This window comes from Eriocheir sinensis, chromosome 54 (genome assembly GCF_024679095.1).
Source record: "Eriocheir sinensis breed Jianghai 21 chromosome 54, ASM2467909v1, whole genome shotgun sequence".
In the NCBI taxonomy this organism is placed as follows: Eukaryota; Metazoa; Arthropoda; class Malacostraca; order Decapoda; family Varunidae; genus Eriocheir; species Eriocheir sinensis.
In genome coordinates, this window is record NC_066562.1 from 4755354 (window position 1) to 4774130 (window position 18777).

The 18777-nt window shown below is 40.8% G+C and overlaps 1 protein-coding gene across 1 annotated transcript; it reads left to right on the top strand.

Moving 5' to 3' along the window:
- The first annotated feature begins 2976 nt into the window (after window positions 1-2976).
- LOC126983580 (plasmanylethanolamine desaturase-like) lies at window positions 2977-15700 on the top strand. The gene is made up of 5 exons (XM_050836379.1): window positions 2977-3182; window positions 11261-11472; window positions 12419-12637; window positions 13840-13896; window positions 14949-15700. The coding sequence occupies exons 1-5, from the start codon at window positions 3011-3013 to the stop codon at window positions 15150-15152; spliced, it is 864 nt and encodes a 287-aa protein (XP_050692336.1). The 5' UTR covers window positions 2977-3010; the 3' UTR covers window positions 15153-15700.
- Window positions 15701-18777: the final 3077 nt, after the last annotated feature.

An 18777-nucleotide genomic window follows, 5' to 3' on the forward strand; every position in this document is an offset into this window, starting at 1 on the left:
TGTAAAAAAAAATACACCCTGAACCAAATAGTAATGAAAACCACACACAACAACTGTAATTGGTGACACTCTGTTCACCTAAGTACCACCCTCTGTTTATACCTATTTGTGTTTTCCAGCACTAAGTCAAACAGCGGGCAGAAGATACTGGCAACAACATACGAGAGTGGCCGACCTCAGTACGTAGGTATAAATAATAATAATAATAATGGTTTTATTTCACCCAGCGGCATATATAAACAGCAAGACGAGTAAGCGAACAAAAATGAAGGAGATACATTAAATAAGCGTTTGCATGTGTCAGTTGTTGGATCTCTCTCTCTCTCTCTCTCTCTCTCTCTCTCTCTCTCTCTCTCTCTCTCTCTCTCTGCCTCCCCTTCTGCTTCTCCCCTAGCTCCCTCTCCTTCTCCCTATCTTCTCTCTACGTATATTACTCCTACCCTACATTTCTTTATAACAGTAATAATAATAGTTTCATTTTCCAGTACAGAGAAGCAGCAGCAGCAATGAGTCAAGCATGTAAGTCCTGTATTTTAAAACGCGATGCCATGTAATTCCTCTGTGGCCATGAGAATAATATAACATCAAGTGAAGAGGCGAGCGGTGTTACCTCAAGCATTAGGTACACAAGTAAAAACCAACAAGTATATGAAAACTCCTGTATGCACCTGAGAAAGAAGTAGCAAATAAGAAGAAAATGAGGAGTTACAGAGGAAATTAAGAGGAGACAGGTAAAAATAAAGGTACGGACGCAAACAATCAACTTACCCTGGGAGCAAACAGGTGCGAGGCTTCCTACACGTGTCCTCCAAAAAGCACTATTTACAGGCGCCTGGGCACTTCCTGGCTGCCACCGGGCTGTCAGGAGGGACACTTTGCAAACACAAACACACTGGCAGTAATGGGGGCCAGGGAGGCGTTGAGAGGACAAAAAATAAGTTAAAAATGTCAAAAAAACGTCAAACTGAACCACTCCCCCTCGCCGTGGCTGCACTTGCTAATCTTTTCGGCAGAACGTTTGTTGTTGTTTTTTCGGGTTTTCTTGTTTTCTTTATAATTTCAGTTGTTATACTTACCAAATGTGCTCTTATCTATATCTGTTTTCTTTTTTTATAAGGTTATTGGATGCCTGAGTTTTGATTTGCTTTTATTTTTGAAGAAATGCATTGTTTTGGCAGAAGTGCACTGGTTATTTTTCTTTATTATATGTGTAATTTATGGATTTTTTTCATTATTTATTTGTTTAGAATTTTATTTCACTCTAATCTCAAGTCAACGATCAACTTGCAATGATATAATTGACTTGTGACCTTGACAACTTACAATCAACTTACAATTAACTGACAACTTACAATTAACTTACAATCAACTTACAATCGACTGACAACTTACAATCAATTTACAATTAACTACAATCAACTTATAATTAACAACTAACAATCAACCTTACAATCAATATATATAATCAACTTACAATCAGCATATAATCAACTTACAATCAACACATAATCAACTTACAATCAACATACAATCAATTAACTTACAATCAACGTACATACAATCAACTTACAATCAACTTATAGAATCAACATAAAATCAACTTACAACTTACAATCAACATACAATCAACATTATCAACCTAATTACAACTTACAATCAACATACAATCAATTAACTTACAATCAACGTACATACAATCAACTTACAATTAACATACAGCTTACAATCAACTTATACAATCAACATAAAATCAACTTACAACTTACAATCAACATACAATCAACATTATCAACTTAATTACAACTTACAATCAACATACAATCAATTAACTTACAATCAACGTACGTACAATCAACTTACAATCAACTTATACAATCAACATAAAATCAACTTACAACTTACAATCAACATTATCAACTCAATTACAACTTACAATCAACTTACAATCAACTTACAATCAACTGACACCTTACAATCAACGTACAATCAACTTACAATCAACTTCTATAATGGAACTGAAAGGATGAAAGAGAGGAGAGGAAAAAAGAATTAAAGAGGAGAGAATAAGAGGAGAGAAAGATGTGGAAATTAGGAAGGAGAAAAAAGAGTAAGAGAGGAACTTGAGAGGAGACAGAAGAGAAGAAAAAAGAGGATGAAGAAAAAGAAGATAAGGAAAACAAAACAAGATAAGAAGAAAAAACAGGAAAATACTGAAGATAAGAATTAAGAAGTGGGAGGAGATCGAAGGAAGGGGTAGATAATTAATTAAGGAGACAGCTAAATAGAGAAAAATGGAATGAAGAAGAGAAGAAAGGAGAGAAAATAACGAAAAGAAAACAAGATAAAGAGAAGAAAATAGGGAAATACTGAAAATATATAGGAAGGAGTGGAAGGAGAAGGAAGAGGAAGAGGAGAAATATAAGGAATGAAGAAGAGGAAAAAGGAGAGAAAATAGGAAAAACAAATCAAGATAAAGAGAAATATGAAAATTACTGAAGATAGAAATAGAAGTGGGAGGAGGAGGAAGAGGAGATAAAATGGATGAAGAAGAGAAGAAAGGAGAGAAAATAAGGAAAAGCAAGCAAGATAAAGAGGAAAAATAGGAAAATACTGAAGAATAGAAAGGAGTGGGAGGAGAAAGAAGGAGAAGAAGAGAAAAATGAAATGAAGAAGAGGAGAAAGAAGATATAGGAGGAAGAGGAAGAGGAGAAAAATGGAATGAAGAAGAGAAGAAATGAGATAGGAGGAAAAGAAAGATGAGAAAAATGGAATGAAGAAGAGAAGAAAGGAAGAAAAATGAATCAAGAAGAAATAGGAAAATACAGAATGAAAACCAGGAAGGAGTGGGAGGAGGAGGAAGGAGGGAGGGAGAGAGGAGGAGGAGGAGGACAGGGGGGGAGAAGAGAGGGAGAAAGAGGAGGAGGAGGAGAGGGGAGGGGGTGAAGAGAGAGGGAGAAAGAGGAGGAGGAAGAGGAGAGAACAGTCAGTAAAGGGGCGAGTCTCCGGGAACATGGCGGCCTGTGTCTTGTGCCCCGTGAAGACCGAGGCACAAATCCTTCATAACTCCATGCTAGAGGAGGACCCCAACGATAATTCCGCCACAAATGAGGAGGAGAAGATCAAGCCTCGCTGGGGGCCATACCACAAGGGCGCGAAGGAGCTGGCGAGCCTCTACAGCAGGGGTGAGAAAAGGGAATGGACGTGAAATGGGGCTGGGCGAGGGATGGGGCTGTGTCATTATGTGTCTGTATTTATGATGTTACAGCCTCGGTGGTGTGTCTGTTACTCTGTGCTGGTCTGTTATTGATCTGTGCGTGTCCTGGCAGACCCTCGTGCTTTGGAAAATGTGGTAAATGGGTCAAAAGAGGGAAGAAGTGACCTTGGGTGGAGGGGGTGTGCGCCATCCCTTCCCCTGTGTCTGTGTCTTTACGTGTCTGTGCTTGTGACGGTATTGCCTCCATGGCTTTACTGTTACTCTGTGCTGGTCTGTTATTCATCTGCGCGTGCCCTCTGTGACCCTCGTGACCCGGGAAGGCTTGGAAAAGGGTCAAAACAGGGCAGAAGTGACCTTGGGTGGAGGGTATGTGTGTCATCCCTTCCCAGTGTCTGTGTCTTTACGTGTCTGTGTCCGTGACGATACTTCCTCTATGACGCGTCTGATACTCTGTGCTGGTCTGTTATTCATCTGTGCGTGCCCTCTGTGATCCTCGTGACCCGGGAAGGCTTGGAAAGGGGTCAAAAGAGGGCAGAAGTGACCTTGGGTGGAGGGTGTGTGATGTCACCCTTTCTCTGTGTCTGTGTCTTTACGTGTCTGTGTTGGTGACGGTGCTCCCCCCACGGCCTGTCTGTTACTCTGTGCTGGTCTGTTATTCATCTGTGTGTGCCCTCTGTGAACCTCGTGACCCGGGAAGGCTTGGAAAGGGGTCAAAAGAGGGCAGAAGTGGCCTTGAATGGAGGGTGTGTGATGTCACCCTCTCTCTGTGTCTGTGTCTTTACGTGTCTGTGTTGGTGACGGTGCTCCCCCCACGGCCTGTCTGTGGTTCTGTGCTGGTCTGTAATTCATCTGTGTGTGCCCTCTGTGAACCTCGTGACCCGGGAAGGCTTGGAAAGGGGTCAAAAGAGAGCAGAAGTGGCCTTGGGTATAGCCTGCGTCGCCCTTCCCAGAGTGTGTTGACATTTGACACATGGGATGAGTCACGTCTAATTTTGCAGTTCATCCACGTATTTGCTTTTTGTATTATTCAGAAGTCGTGCTCATGGTTAATTTTGCATGTGACTTCCCTCGTGACTCAGCCTGACTCGTGTGTTCACCTGTGTGGGCTTTGAGTGGGTTACCTGGCCACCCTCTGACCCACCTGTGTTACCTGTACTCAGCTCACTGGCATGGATTTAATGACATTGGTTGAGGACGTGACTGGTTATCTTGGTGAAGCGAAAGGAATGATTAGAAAATGATTAATTAAGTTTTTGCTAATTAACTGGTGTGCTTACATGTGCTATCTAATGACTACTACTACTACTACTACTACTACTACTACTACTGTTCCCCCTTTGTAGTTGTCATTTTTGCTATTTTTCCCAATGCTAATATTGTACTTCTATTGCTACTACTACTTCTGCTACTACTACTACTGCTACTATTACTACTACTACTACTACTACTGCTACTACTGTTCCCCCTTTGTAGTTGTCATTTTTGCTATTTTTTCCAATGCTAATATTGTACTTCTATTGCTACTACTACTTCTGCTACTACTACTACTGCTACTATTACTTCTACTACTACTGTTCCACCCTTGTAGTTGTCTGTTTTGCTGTTTTCCCCAATGCTAATACTACTACTACTTCCACTACTATTACTACTACTACTGCTACATTGTCACGCACTCACTAATACAACATCCTCAGTCCCATGTAGTTATCCCTTTAGCCTAAATTTCATGGTCTTAGTTTATGATAATGAAGCAAAACAATCTATGAAGAAAGGAGAACGTGACTGCTTATCTTGAAGAAGGGGGAAGGGAACAGGTCATGGCCGATATATAAATAAAAATAAATGTAGCTATCTTGCATGAAGTTAATATTGGCATTGTGCTGTATTTCATATCTCAGAATGCAATGCAGTAACTAATAGCTTCCATGAAATTTCAAAATATCAATGTATAGTGATTATGGGCACAGTCTAGCACATTGTGTTTTGGCATTGAGGGGGGTCAGGTCATGTTAGGTTATAGTTATGTTAGGTTAGATATAGTTATGTTAGGTTAGGTTAGGTTAGATATAGTTATGTTAGGTCAGATTAGGTTAGATATAGTTATGTTAGGTTAGGTTAGGTTAGATATAGTTATGTTAGGTTAGGTTAGGTTAGATATAGTTATGCCATGCCAGGTTAGGTAAGGTATATTTATCATGGCAAAGGCTGTACTTGACCCAATAGGGTAATTTACAGTATATAACTGATTTATTTGCACTAGTGAATCCTCTAGAGTCAGTTCACCAAAGTCTAAAAGTGAGCATTATCGTGTGCTGGCAACCTGCTGTCACATGGCGTGTCCGATTTCGTGAATACTGTATGCTAGCCTACACATTCATCAGTGTCAATGATATGCAGGCAGCAATAACAGATACCATCAATTAAAGTCGATTTTGGGTTAAAAAATATTAGTAATGTTGCAAACAACTGTTTTATTACTATTAAGCCTGATAATTTTCTCTGTGGTTGACAGCTTCAAGGTTATTTGATAATTATTATCAGCGATCTTGTATATTAACAAAACAGGTATTTGTGACATTACTAATATCTTTTAACTCATAATCAACTATAATTGACGGTATTTATTACTGCTGCCTGCATATTATTGACACAACTGCTTGCTATGCGTAGGGTAGCATACAGTATCAATGAAATCGGACATGCCGTGTGACAGCAGGTTGTCAGTGCACAATAATGCTCACTTCAGACGTGGGTGAACTGACTATAGTGCATTGTTATATAATAAAAAATGCAGTTGGTTTCTTGGTATATAATTTTAATCATCCAAGCCAAAGTTTAGATATCAAATGATGCATAAAAACCCGTTTGTAGATACTAGTGAATATTTGTATCGGGTTACACTTTCAACCGTCAAGTGGTCAGTCTTTTTATTGTTTTTACAGTAAAGGAAGCAGGTCAAGGACAAAAACAAAAAAACAATAATAATAATGAAATAAAACAAGCTGGCTAATCACTGCCCCTATAAAGAGTTTAGAAGAGTGGCTGAAAGAGAGGTCAATTTCAGGAGGAGGGGGATTGCTTTGTTTGACTCTGCCTACTTCCTTGAATGCCAAAAATAAAATAAAAATAAGTAAACAAATGATAGAAATAAAAAAAGTCAGGTTACGCAGCTTCGACACTCAAGTGGTCTTTTTTTTTTTCGTAAAGGAAGCAACTCAAGGGCAAAAAAAGTTAATAATGAGAAAAAAACCCTGTAAAAAAGAGTAGAAGAGAGGTCAGTTTCAATGGAGAGGCGTCACTTTGCTTACCCCTGACCACCTCCTCTGATGAAAAAAAAAAAAATAAATAAATAGAAATAAAAAAACAAAAGTCAAGTTACGCAGCTACATTGGTCAAGTGTTCTATCGGTCGCTGTATCCAAGGTGGTTTATCTCCCCTGTCCCGGCCATCACCTTATCACCTGTCGGGAGGGTCGTCACCTTCCCTCTGAGATAACGAGGTGCTCAGGTGTGCAGCTAGCCGAGAGTCACGGTGTTCAGATTAGGGCTCGTAAAAAGTTTAGGGTCAGGAGTTTTTCAAGTCAGTAAGATGGTTTTTGATCTATCATCCTTTACATGGTTTTAATCAGCTGTAGCGTAGATAGTAGATAGATACCGGTAGATAGTAACATGGATGGTAATAGTATTGATAGTTATTGTAGTTATTTCTGTTACATGTTTATTTAGCTTTAAGTGTTACCATAATTACTTACCTCAATCAGTCAGTCAGTTAGTCAATTAGCCATTCAGTCAATCAAACAATCAGTCAGTCAGTCAGTCAATCAGTCAGTCACTCAATCACTCAGTCAGTCAATCAATCAATCAGTTGGTCAGTCAGTCAGTCAGTCAACCAATGATAATAATATATGTTGACATGCCTGTGAAGAAAACGAGAGAAAAAGTTATCTACAAGCAGACTTACTGACGGATACAAGACGAAATAAGAACAGAAAAAATATGTATGTAGATGCTATTTATAAACAGGAACAGCAAGATAGGAGCAACAGTGGTACAGAAGACACAGTGCAAAACAGGACCAAGGGAAGAAACAAAAAGCAAGAAGAGTTGAGGAGACGCTGAAGAAAACATTTAAAAGAAGAAAATTGAAAGAATATGTGTCTGAAATAGCAGTAGAGAAGACATCATGCTAAACAGAATTAAACGAAAGACCAAAAAGTGTGGATTGTGGAGGAGATGTAGAAGAAAACAGTTAAAAGAAGAAGATTGAAAGAAAATGTATGAGGTATAGCAATATAGAAGGGGTACCTGGTAATGGAAAACAGAATTAAGAGAAAGAACAAAAAGTGTGGACTGTGGAGGAGGTATAGAAGAAAACAGTTAAAAGAAGAAGATTGAAAGAAAATGTGTGAGGAATAGCAATATAGAAGAGGTAAAGGAAAGAAAACGGTAAGGGAGACAAGAACAAAACAGGTAAAAGAAGATTGAAAGAAGATATGTGAGGCGGAGCAATACGGAAGAGGTAAAGAAAAGGAAAAGGAAAGGAAGAAGAAGGAAACCAGGAAAGGAGACGTACAGGAAAACAGTTTAAACAAGAAGAACATTGAAAGGAAATATGTGAGGAATAGCAAAAAGGAAGAGATAAAGAAAAGGAAAAGGAGATGTAAAGGAAAACAGTTTAAACAAGAAGAACATTGAAAGGAAATATGTGAGGAATAGCAAAAAGGAAGAGATAAAGGAAAGGAAAAAAGAACAAAACAAGGAAAGGAGACGTAGAGGAAAACTGTTTAAAGAAGAACAATGAAAAGATTATGTGAGGGATAGCAATATGGAAGAGGAAAAGGAAAGGAAAAAAGAGTGAAACCAGGAAAGGAGACATAGAGGAAAGCAGTTTAAAGAAGAAGAAAAGAAAAGATTTGAGCAACAGCGATACAGTATACATGAAGAAAAAGAAAATAAAGAAAAAAGAACGAAACCAGGAAAGGAGACAGAACAAAACAATTTAAAAGAACAAAAACAACAACAAAAGAAAATATGTAACAAAGCAAATCGAATGGAAAAAAAAAAAAGATCACCAAATAAGACTTAAAAGAAAACAATTACAAGGAAAAGAATGATGAAAAGGAAATGGTAGTGAATCAAAAGAAAAAAAAAAAAAGAATTGGAATGATGAATAGTTGTATGTTAAGAAATAAATAAAAAGAAAGATAGGATATTAAAAAAGAAATATAAATAGTCGTATGTAGCTACAAAAAGAAAATGAGATAAATAGTATATATGTTAAGAAAAAAAAACAAGAAATTTAAATAGTACGGTTATGTAAAAAATATAAAAAAATAATAAATAGTACGTTAAAAATAAATAATAAAGCTGACTACCATTAGGTTTTCAAGGACAGGGAATACCACACCATCCCAGGTCTTCTTCCCTATCTCCCACAATGTCCTGAGTCATCGCCAGTACTCAATGTGCTGACGAGTGGCTAGCCGGCGCCCTCACCACTGACCTCTGTGTTGGTTGTCGTGTTGGTAATGTGTCCCCCAGTGTGTTCTGCCTGGGCTTTAATTACTTCTCCTGTATTGGCACTCTGTTATATTGGTTATCTATTTGTTATCAGTTTATTTCCTTCGCCAGAGCGGGGTGGAGTACACTAACACCAGATTGAGAGAGGTGGAGGACATTAGGAAAGGCCTTTGTTATGCAGTGGGCTAGTAATGGCTGCTGCTGATGATGATGGTGGTGATGATATAGTGTGAGGTGATAGTGTGACAGCCTAGTTACTATACAGGGTGTGAGGGTGCATAAGATTGATAGTGTTATGTGCTCTCTCTCTCTCTCTCTCTCTCTCTCTCTCTCTCTCTCTCTCTCTCTCTTTAGGGCTCGGTTCTTGGCCCAGTGCTCTTCATTATTTACATCAACGACGTGGATGTTGGACTCAATAATCGCATTAGTAAATTTGCAGACGACACAAAGATTGGTAACCCGGTTCTCACTGACGAAGACAGGCAAAGCCTCCAAGAGGATTTGCACAAAATTTCAGCTTGGTCGGATAGATGGGAGATGCCCTTTAACGTAGACAAGTGCCAGGGCCTTCAAGTTGGAACAAGAAATAAGAAGTTCGATTACGAAATGCGCGGCGTTAAACTCACAAGCGTTCAATGTGTTAAGGACCTGGGGGTCAAAATCGCGTCAAACCTCAAATTTTCACATCAATGCATCGATGCAGCAAATAAAGCGAACAGAATGTTGGGCTTCATTAAAAGAAACTTTTTGTCCAAGAATAAAGATGTAATACTTCCGCTCTACAATAGTTTAGTCAGACCCCACTTGGAATATGCGGTACAGTTTTGGTCTCCCCACCATGCAAAGGATATTGCTAAATTAGAAGGTGTTCAGCGTCGGGTAACAAAAATGATCCCTTCCTTGCGCAACAAATCCTACGAAGAAAGGCTTTCCACCCTTAACATGTTCTCTCTTGAGAAACGTCGCCTCCGAGGAAAACTGATCGAATGTTTTAAAATACTTAATGGTTTCAGGAATGTAGACAGAACAAAATTGTTTATGATCGATAACACTTTGCGAACGAGGAACAATGGCACAAAACTCAGATGTAGACAAGTAAATTCAGACTGCACCAAATTTTTCTTCACCAACGTTGTAGTGCGAGAATAGAATAAGCTCCCACCGTCAGTGGTCCAGTGTAACACGATTGACTCCTTTAAAAACAAGCTCGACCGTCACTTCCTAGAACTTAATATTAACTAGAGTAGAAATGCAATGTTTTGGAGCCTTCTGTAGAATCACTTAGGTTTAAGGACAGACCACCTAGTCTGGACCATGGGGTCTGTGTGGTCTGATTTACTATGTCTATGTAAATCTCTCTCTCTCTCTCTCTCTCTCTCTCTCTCTCTCTCTCTCTCTCTCATATATATATATTCATGTATAATTTGCATAGTAATAATAATAGTAAGACATCATAATTTAAACATAGTATTGTGTATTATTATATGTATCAGTTCATCCTGTTTGAATACATTGTTACACACACACACACACACACACACACACATAGGAGGGATTACAAACGTGTGTATCTATGCTAATGTGTGTTTGTTTACATTACCCTTAAATTTGTTGACGCACACAGCACCTCTTTGGCAGTGTGTGGGACAGCCGTTAGCATGTGTGTGTGTGTGTGTCCTGACCAATTATTTTACTCTTTCTCCTTCCCTCCCCTTCACCTTACTCTCCCTCTCTCCCTCCTGAAGCCATCTCTCATTCTCCTCCATTCCCTCTCCACCTGAGCCTCCTCCTTCCTCCAAGTTTTATCTGGCTCTGTGGTGGATGGCGGAGTGTTTCCCATGTGGTATTGGTGTGCTGGATTTCCCCTCCCAAGGTGCAGGACTTTACATTTTTCTTCATTGAGTTGTAGCAGCCACTTGTTGCTCCACTCCTGTAGCTTGGTGATGTCTTCTTGTAGGAAATCCAGTCAAGGGGTTAACTCTCATGAGGGACTTGGGTAGCATAGGGAGTAGCTGGGGCAGAAAGTTGTGTGGAGGCATGAGTCAGCAAGTTCAGAAGAGCACTCATGAAAATGTCGATAGAAGACGGAAAGATATTTTTTCTATATTTTGTTATTTATTTTTTAGAGTGAAAATGCTAGTTAACTCTCATGAGGGACTTGGGTAGCATAGGGAGTAGCTGGGGCAGAAAGTTGTGTTGAGGCGGATAGTTAGCAAGTTCAGAAGAGCACTCATGAAAATGTCGATGGAAGATGGAAAGATATTTTTTCTATATTTCGTTATTTATTTTTTAGAGTGAAAATGCTAGTTAACTCTCATGAGGGACTTGGATAACATAGGAAGTAGCTGTAGCAGAAAGTTGTGTGGAGGCATGAGTCAGCAAGTTCAGAAAAGCACTCATGAAAATATCGATAGAAGATGGCAAGATATTTGTTTTATATTTCGTTATTTATTTTTTAGAGTGAAGATGCTAGTTAACTCTCCCTCCCTCCCCACCTGACACCCTCTCCCTCTCTCCCTCCGCCCAGGTAAGCGCACCCAGGAGATCGTCTGCATATGTATCTGTATCACGCTGATGGTGGTCAACCTGTACTTCATGGCCTGCCACTTCAAGTTCGAGAAGGTCACGTCCATCTTCCTGGTGGCGCTGGCGGGCATCTTCACCGCAGACTTCGCCTCGGGGCTCGTCCACTGGGCCGCCGACACCTGGGGGTCTGTCGAGCTGCCGATACTGGGGAAGGTGCGTGGGGGGGGCCTGGGGGGGATGGGGGATGGGGGTGTAAGTTTGGGTTGTATGGGGTCTGTTTGTGAGGTTGGGATTGGGGTTAGGTGTGTGTGTGTGTGTGTGTGTGTGTGTGTGTGTGTGTGTGATCTTATTGGGTCTGTTTATGTATGTTTATTTACGTACTTATTTATTTTGTTATTTTATTTTATTTATTTATTTATTTATTTTATTTTTTACATCAGAGAAGACAGTCTGGGGAAAAAAGGTAGTGATTGTGTGTGTGTGTGTGTGTGTGTGTGTCGTAACCGAGTCTTATTTGTCTCATGTCTATTTTTTTTTTTAATATCTAATACATGTTTGAACTCATTTATTTATCCTTATTTCAGGGTTTTTGTACCTTTCTCAATGGACTTCTTTCTCCCTCTCCTTCCTCCTCAAACACACAACTCCATCAATAACTCTCCCTGCCACACACACAGAACTTCATCAATAGCTTCAAGAGAAGATGGCACCACTATAAACACTTGCCTGCGCCATGACGGGCTGGGGCTGACTACCGTCCTGGCCCCTCAAGCAAGCCTACCGGCGCTATAGGCGTAGACGTAAAAAAAGAGAAAAAAAAAATAGCCTCCATGGTCTAGTGGTCAGCGTGCCTGCCTACTACTCTGCGGGCCTGGGTTCGAATCCTGGCCCGGGCAGTCGGCGTCCAGCCCACCCTGTTCATCCTCCCTTTTGGGCTGGTGGATAAATGGATACCTGGGGAAACCTGGGGAAGGCACCGTGTGGTAACCCGGATGTCACCCACCAATGGACAGGAAATGAACACTGCAGCGACACACAGCTATAGCATATGCACCCGCCTTCACCTTTTTTTATTTTTTATTTATTTATTTATTTATTTTTTCATCCATGACACACACAAACAACTCATCAATAACTGTCCCCCGTCACCCCCCCACAGAACTTCATCCGGCCGTTCCGGGAGCACCACATTGACCCCACCTCCATCACCCGCCATGACTTCATCGAGACCAACGGCGACAACTTCATGCTCACCATCCCCGGCCTCACCTACATGACCTGGAACTTCTGCACCAAGACCAACGAGGAAGTTCAGGCCAGCTACTACTGGTTTTCCTACCTCTACCTCCTCGCCATCTTTGTCTCCCTAACCAACCAGGTGAGGCGGCATCGTGTGGCTGTGGCCTGGCCTGGGTGTGACTTATGGAAACTTACTGATGATGCAAAGCTAGGATGACAAGCTGGATTGAGTCATGGTGCTGAGGTAGTGCGGAAAAGCTAGAAACTTCCATGGATGGGTCAACGAGTGGATAGTTTAGCATCAACAGAGGCTGTGTTTTAAGTGTAGGAAAATATAACCTCTTTGACACTTAGACATAACTGTAAAAAGGACTTTGGTGTCTGCTCCCTGATGTCTGAGCCAGGAGCCACATTGTGTTGCTGGCAGGAGCTACAGTAACAGAGTGTTACCTTTTCTAGTGTTGCTAACATGAGCACAGAAAATTTCCCTTAATTGTGCCTGGCAGTGGTTAGACCTCACCATTATTATGCCAAGTTTTGGTCCCTTAATGCAGAAAGGATGTAGAGCCCCTGGAGTCTGTGCAGAGAGAGTTAATTATGTTAGTCATCACTTATAAGCCTATCATACAGAGAAAGATCAAAGATCATTTTCATTCTATGGAAGGGCACAGCCTGCATGCTGGTCCAGGTGAGGCACTCCGGGTGAGTGGAAGGGAGTGAAGATGGTGATAAGGTGCTGATACTGGGGAGCGTTGTTTGACCCTCAGTGGCGGGTACAGAGCTGATAACACCTGGCGTAGGAAGGAGATAGCCAAGATCTGGTTGTCACGTAGAGGAGTGGATGGATGGAGCAAAGTCATCAGATATGTAATTAATGCAAATGCAGTTAAGAGCATAAGGTCATCATGGATCATTCAGTACATAGCCCAGCATTGCCATTCTTGTACTGCGCTTGTTTTACCATTTTTTATTTTTTTTATTGATTTTGTGCCAATTATAATGTTTCTAGAATATTTATAACTGGAATGGTCATAAGTAGGGAGAGAGAGAGAGAGAGAGAGAGAGAGAGAGAGAGAGAGAGAGAGAGAGAGAGAGAGAGAGAGAGAGAGAGAGAGAGAGAGAGAGAGAGAGAGAGAGAGAGAGAGAGAGAGAGAGAGAGAGAGAGAGAGAGAGAGAGAGAGAGAGAGAGAGAGAGAGAGAGAGAGAGAGAGAGAGAGAGAGAGAGAGAGAGAGAGAGAGAGAGAGAGAGAGAGAGAGAGAGAGAGAGAGAGAGAGAGAGAGAGAGAGAGAGAGAGAGAGAGAGACTGAGACTCCATAACTCACCCCCCTTCCCGTCCCCAGATACACAAGTGGTCCCACACATACTTTGGCCTGCCTCGCTGGGTCACCATACTGCAGGTAAGTCACCACCCGCATGTCCTCATCTTCATTTTAAATAGAGTAACACCTTTTTCTCCATCTCCTTCCCCTTCACCATTTCAAACAGGACATTAACCCTTTTTATCTTTCCATCTCCTTCCCATCTTCATTTTAAACAGTACTCTAACACCACCTTGTCCCCCATCTTCCCCTTCACCATCTCAAACAGGACATTAACCCTTTTTATCTTTCCATCTCCTTCCCATCTTCATTTTAAACAGTACTCTAACACCACCTTCTTCTCCATCTCCTACCCCTTTCCCATCTTTACCATCTCAAACAGTACATCTCTTTCTCTGCTTGTGTTTCTCAGGGTTTTTAATCAGACGAGGGAACTTATGTGTGCTACGATTTCTCTCCTCTCCTTACTCTTGTGTCCCTATCTTCATTTTAAACAGTACATCAACACCACCTTTTCCTTCATCCTCCTCTCATGTCCCTATCTTCATTTTAAACAGTACATTAATCCCAATTCTTTCTCCATCGTTTTCTCCTCTTCCATCTCTATTCTAGTGTCCCCATCTTCATCTTCAAAAGTACATTAGCTCCATATTTCTTTCCGTCTCCTTCGTTTTGTGTCCCCATTATCATTTAAAACTACACTAACACCACTTTTCTTTCCATCTTTTTTTCCTGTGTCCCATCTTTACCATCTGAGGCAGGACAATAACTCCCCATTTCTTTTCATCTCATGCCCCTATCTTCATTTTAAACAGTACAGGAATATCAGTCTCCATTTCCTTCCCCTTCTGTCCCCATCTTTACTCTCTCAAACAGGACATTAACCCCATAATTCTTTTCATCTCTTTTCGCCTGTGTCCCCATTTTCATTTTAACCCGTCCGCTGCGATTGGCACGGATTTCTCCTTCACTGGTAGCCTGGTAACACATACTCCCAGGTCGTTCTCTGCCTCTGTGGTGGATAGTGGAGTGTTTCCCATGTGGTATTGGTATCTACAACGGTACATTAATCCCTTTCTTCATCCTATTCCCCTTTGTGTCCCTGTTTTCACACCTCTCCGCCCCCCCAGGACCTGCACATCATCCTTCCCAAGAGGCATCACCGAATCCACCATGTGGCGCCGCACGAGACCTACTTCTGCATAACCACGGGCTGGCTCAACTACCCCCTGGAGAAGCTGCGATTCTGGACCAGCCTAGAGCACTTGATAGAGCTGGTGAGCGGGTGCAAGCCCAGGGCGGACGACTTCAAGTGGGCCCAGAAGAGGGAGTGACGCACGGATAGTCTCGTGACGCCGCGCGGGAAAGGGAAGTCTGAGGCGGTTACGTAAGGATGGCTCGTCGTCACTCGTCTGTCTGTCTGTCTGTCTGTGTGTCTGTCTGTCAATGCCCACCCTCACGCCCGCCTTTCATGCCCCGTCAATCATTCTCTCCCTCCCTTTCTCTCTCTCGTCTCCTGTTTCCTCTATCCTTTCACCCGCCATCCGCTCCTCTGTGATGTGGGTTTTATATATCATAATTATCATCATTATCTGCACAAAAAGTACGAGTATGAAGAACTACTATCACAGCAGCTGCTACCACCACCACCACCACCACTACTACTACTACTACTACTACTACTACTACCACTACTGATTTGGATACTATTTAAACTGCTTATTACTGCTATGTGAATGTGTAAAAAGTTATTAAAAAGGGGGGGTGGGGGAATGTGTTGTCAAGTGTTGTAAAATGTTGTACTAAATGTGTGTGTGTGTGTGTGTGTGTGTGTGTGTGTGTGTGTGTGTGTGTGTGTGTGTGTGTGTGTGTGTGTGTGTGTTGCCTGCCCCTCAGCTTCCCTCCTCCTCACATCTCTTTCTCCATTTACGTTTCTCGGTGTTTTTAACCAGACGAGGAAGCGTGTGCGAATGTATGTGCTTGCCTATAGGTGAGGTGGTACATATGTGTGTGTGTGTGTAAGAATGTCCATCAATATCAAAGGTAATGATAAGGAGAGAAGGGAAGATGAGGTAAATGTTAATGATTAGATGAGGAGGACTTTGTGAGGAGGCGGGAGAGCGAAGGGGCAGCAAGGCACCAGAGAGGAGTGAGGTAATGAGAGACGCAGGAACTTGGTGTGTGAGCGAACGAGTGAGTGAGGACACGAGGAAGCTTATAAATGGCAAAATGAAAAGTGACGTAGTTGGATCAAAAGGAAATACGTATATAGAAGAAAGAAGGAATTGTTAACGAGTGATTGAGGACTTGTGGAAGCTTATAAATGGCAAAATGGAAGGTGACGTAGTTGGATCGAAAGGAAATACGTATATAGAAGAAAGAAGGAATTGTGAATAAGTGAATGAGGACTTGTGGAAGCTTATAAATTTCAAAATGGAAGGTGACGCAGTTGGATCAAAAGGAAATATTGAAGAAAGGAATTGTGAATGAGGATACGAGGAACCTTATAAATGACAAAATGAAAAGTGACGCAGTTGAATCAAAAGGATATACGTATAGAAGAGAGAAGGAAGTGAATGAGGACTTGTAAAAGCTTGTAAATGGCTAGACGAAAGGTGATAAAATTGAATAGAAAGGAAATATAGAAGGAATGTGAAGGGAAGGAGTTTGTGGGTGAATGAGTGAGTGGATGAGGAAATGTGGAAGCTTGTAAATGGCGAAACGGAAGGTGATAAAATTGAATAGAAAGGAAATGTGAAAGAAAGAAGGAAATGGGAATGAAAAATGTGAGTGGATGGATGAGTTAAGACGTGGAAGCTTATAAATGGGAATGTGGAATGCGTCGTAATTAAATAGAAAGGAAATAGGAAAGCAATATGAAAGAAAGAAGGAAATGGGAAGGGAAAACAAGAGTGGATGAATGAGTTAAGACGTGGAAGCTTATAAATGAGAATGTGGAATGCGTCGTAATTGAATAGAAAGGAAATAGGAAAGCAACATGAAAGAAAGACTGAAATGGGAAATGAAAAATGTGAGTGGATGGATGAGTTAAGACGTGGAAGCTTATAAATGAGAAAATGGAAGGTGGCATAATAGGATAGAAAGGAAATACCACGAAATAATGATGATGATGATGAAATATGAAAGAAAGAAGGAAATGGGCGAGGAAAATGTGAGTGGATGAACAAATGAGTGCGTGAGAATGTGTGGAAGTCTATATATGGCAAAACGTAATTGAATAGAAAGGAAATAGGAAAGCAACATGAAAGAAAGACTGAAATAAACACATAGATAAAAAATGTGAGTGGATGGATGAGTTAAGGGTCCTAAGCTTATAAAAAAATATGATAGAAGGGTTGAGGGTCAGGTTCCTAATTCGATAAAAAAATATGATAAAATAATGATGATGATGATGAAATAATTCGATAAAAGAGTTGATACAAGGGTTGAGGGTTGTCCGAGTTCCCTAATTCGATAAAAAAAATATGATAGAAGGGTTGAGGGTTGTCTGGGTTCCCTAATTCGATAAAAAAAATTGATACAAGGGTTGAGGGTTGTCTGGGTTCCCTAATTCGATAAAAAACAGTTGATACAAGGGTTGAGGGTTGTCTGGGTTCCCTAATTCGATAAAAAAAATTGATACAAGGGTTGAGGGTTGTCTGGGTTCCCTAATTCGATAAAAAACAGTTGATACAAGGGTTGAGGGTTGTCTGGGTTCCCTGATTTGATAAAAAGAAATTGATACAAGGGTTGAGGGTTGTCTGGGTTCCCTGATTTGATAAAAAAAAATTGATACAAGGGTTGAGGGTTGTCTGGGTTCCCTGATTTGATAAAAAAAAATTGATACAAGGGTTGAGGGTTGTCTGGGGTCCCTAATTCGATAAAAAAAGTTGGTACAAGGGTTGAGGGTTGTCTGGGTTCCCTAATTCGATAAAAAAAACAGTTGAGTAATAGCTAACTTTCTACATGACAAGGGTTGTGGGTTGTCTCGCCGCCACTTATAGGTGAAAAATGTCAGTGTCTTCTTGTAGGACTCGGGTCGATATTATAAGATACTTTCGATTCTTGTGTCAACTATTTCTAAAGGTCAAAGATGGGATCGATTGGGTTCTCATGAGTGTTTTATTATGTTCACGGTACAGAAGAAGAGTCAAACTACCACCAGGGTCATAAAACCACTCCTGGAAATGCCCGAAACTCCTATGAAAGCCTTGGCAAATATATGAACTCAAAAGATGAAATGTTTTAAAATATGTTTGTATCAACTATTTCTAAAGGTCAAAGAGGGGATCCATTGGGTTCCCGTGAGTGTTTTCTTTGGTTCACGGTATAGAAGAAGGGTCAAACTACCACCAGGGTCATAAAAATGCTCCTGGAAATGCTCAAAACACCTATGAAAGCCTTGGCAAATATATGAACTCAAAAGATGAAATGTTTTAAAATATGTTTGCACCAACTATTTCTAAAGGTCAAAGAGCAGATCCATTGGGTTCCCGTGAGTGTTTTGTTAGGTTCACGGTATAGAAGAAGGGTCAAACTACCACCAAGGTCATAAAAATGCTCCTGGAAATGCTCACAACACCTATGAAAGCCTTGGCAAATATATGAACTCAAAAGATGAAATGTTTTAAAATATGTCTGCACCAACTATTTCTAAAGGTCAAAGAGCGGATCCATTGGGTTCCCGTGAGTGTTTTATTATGTTCACGGTATAGAAGAAGGCTCAGACTACCACCAGAGTCATAAAACCACTCCTGGAAATGCCCGAAACTCCTATGAAAGCCTTGGCAAATATATGAACTCAAAAGATGAAATGTTTTAAAATATGTTTGCACCAACTATTTCTAAAGGTCAAAGAGCAGATCCATTGGGTTCCCGTGAGTGTTTTATTAGGTTCAAGGTATAGAAGAAGGGTCAAACTACCACCAGGGTCATAAAAATGCTCCTGGAAATGCTCAA

Bases quoted from the DNA above. Each gene is read 5' to 3' on its own strand.
- LOC126983580 (XM_050836379.1), top strand. From the start codon at position 3,011: ATGGCGGCCTGTGTCTTGTGCCCCGTGAAGACCGAGGCACAAATCCTT. The intron at 3,183-11,260 runs GTGAGAAAAGGG...CCCTCCGCCCAG, and splicing joins GGCGAGCCTCTACAGCAGGG to GTAAGCGCACCCAGGAGATC. The intron at 12,638-13,839 runs GTGAGGCGGCAT...TCCCGTCCCCAG, and splicing joins TTGTCTCCCTAACCAACCAG to ATACACAAGTGGTCCCACAC.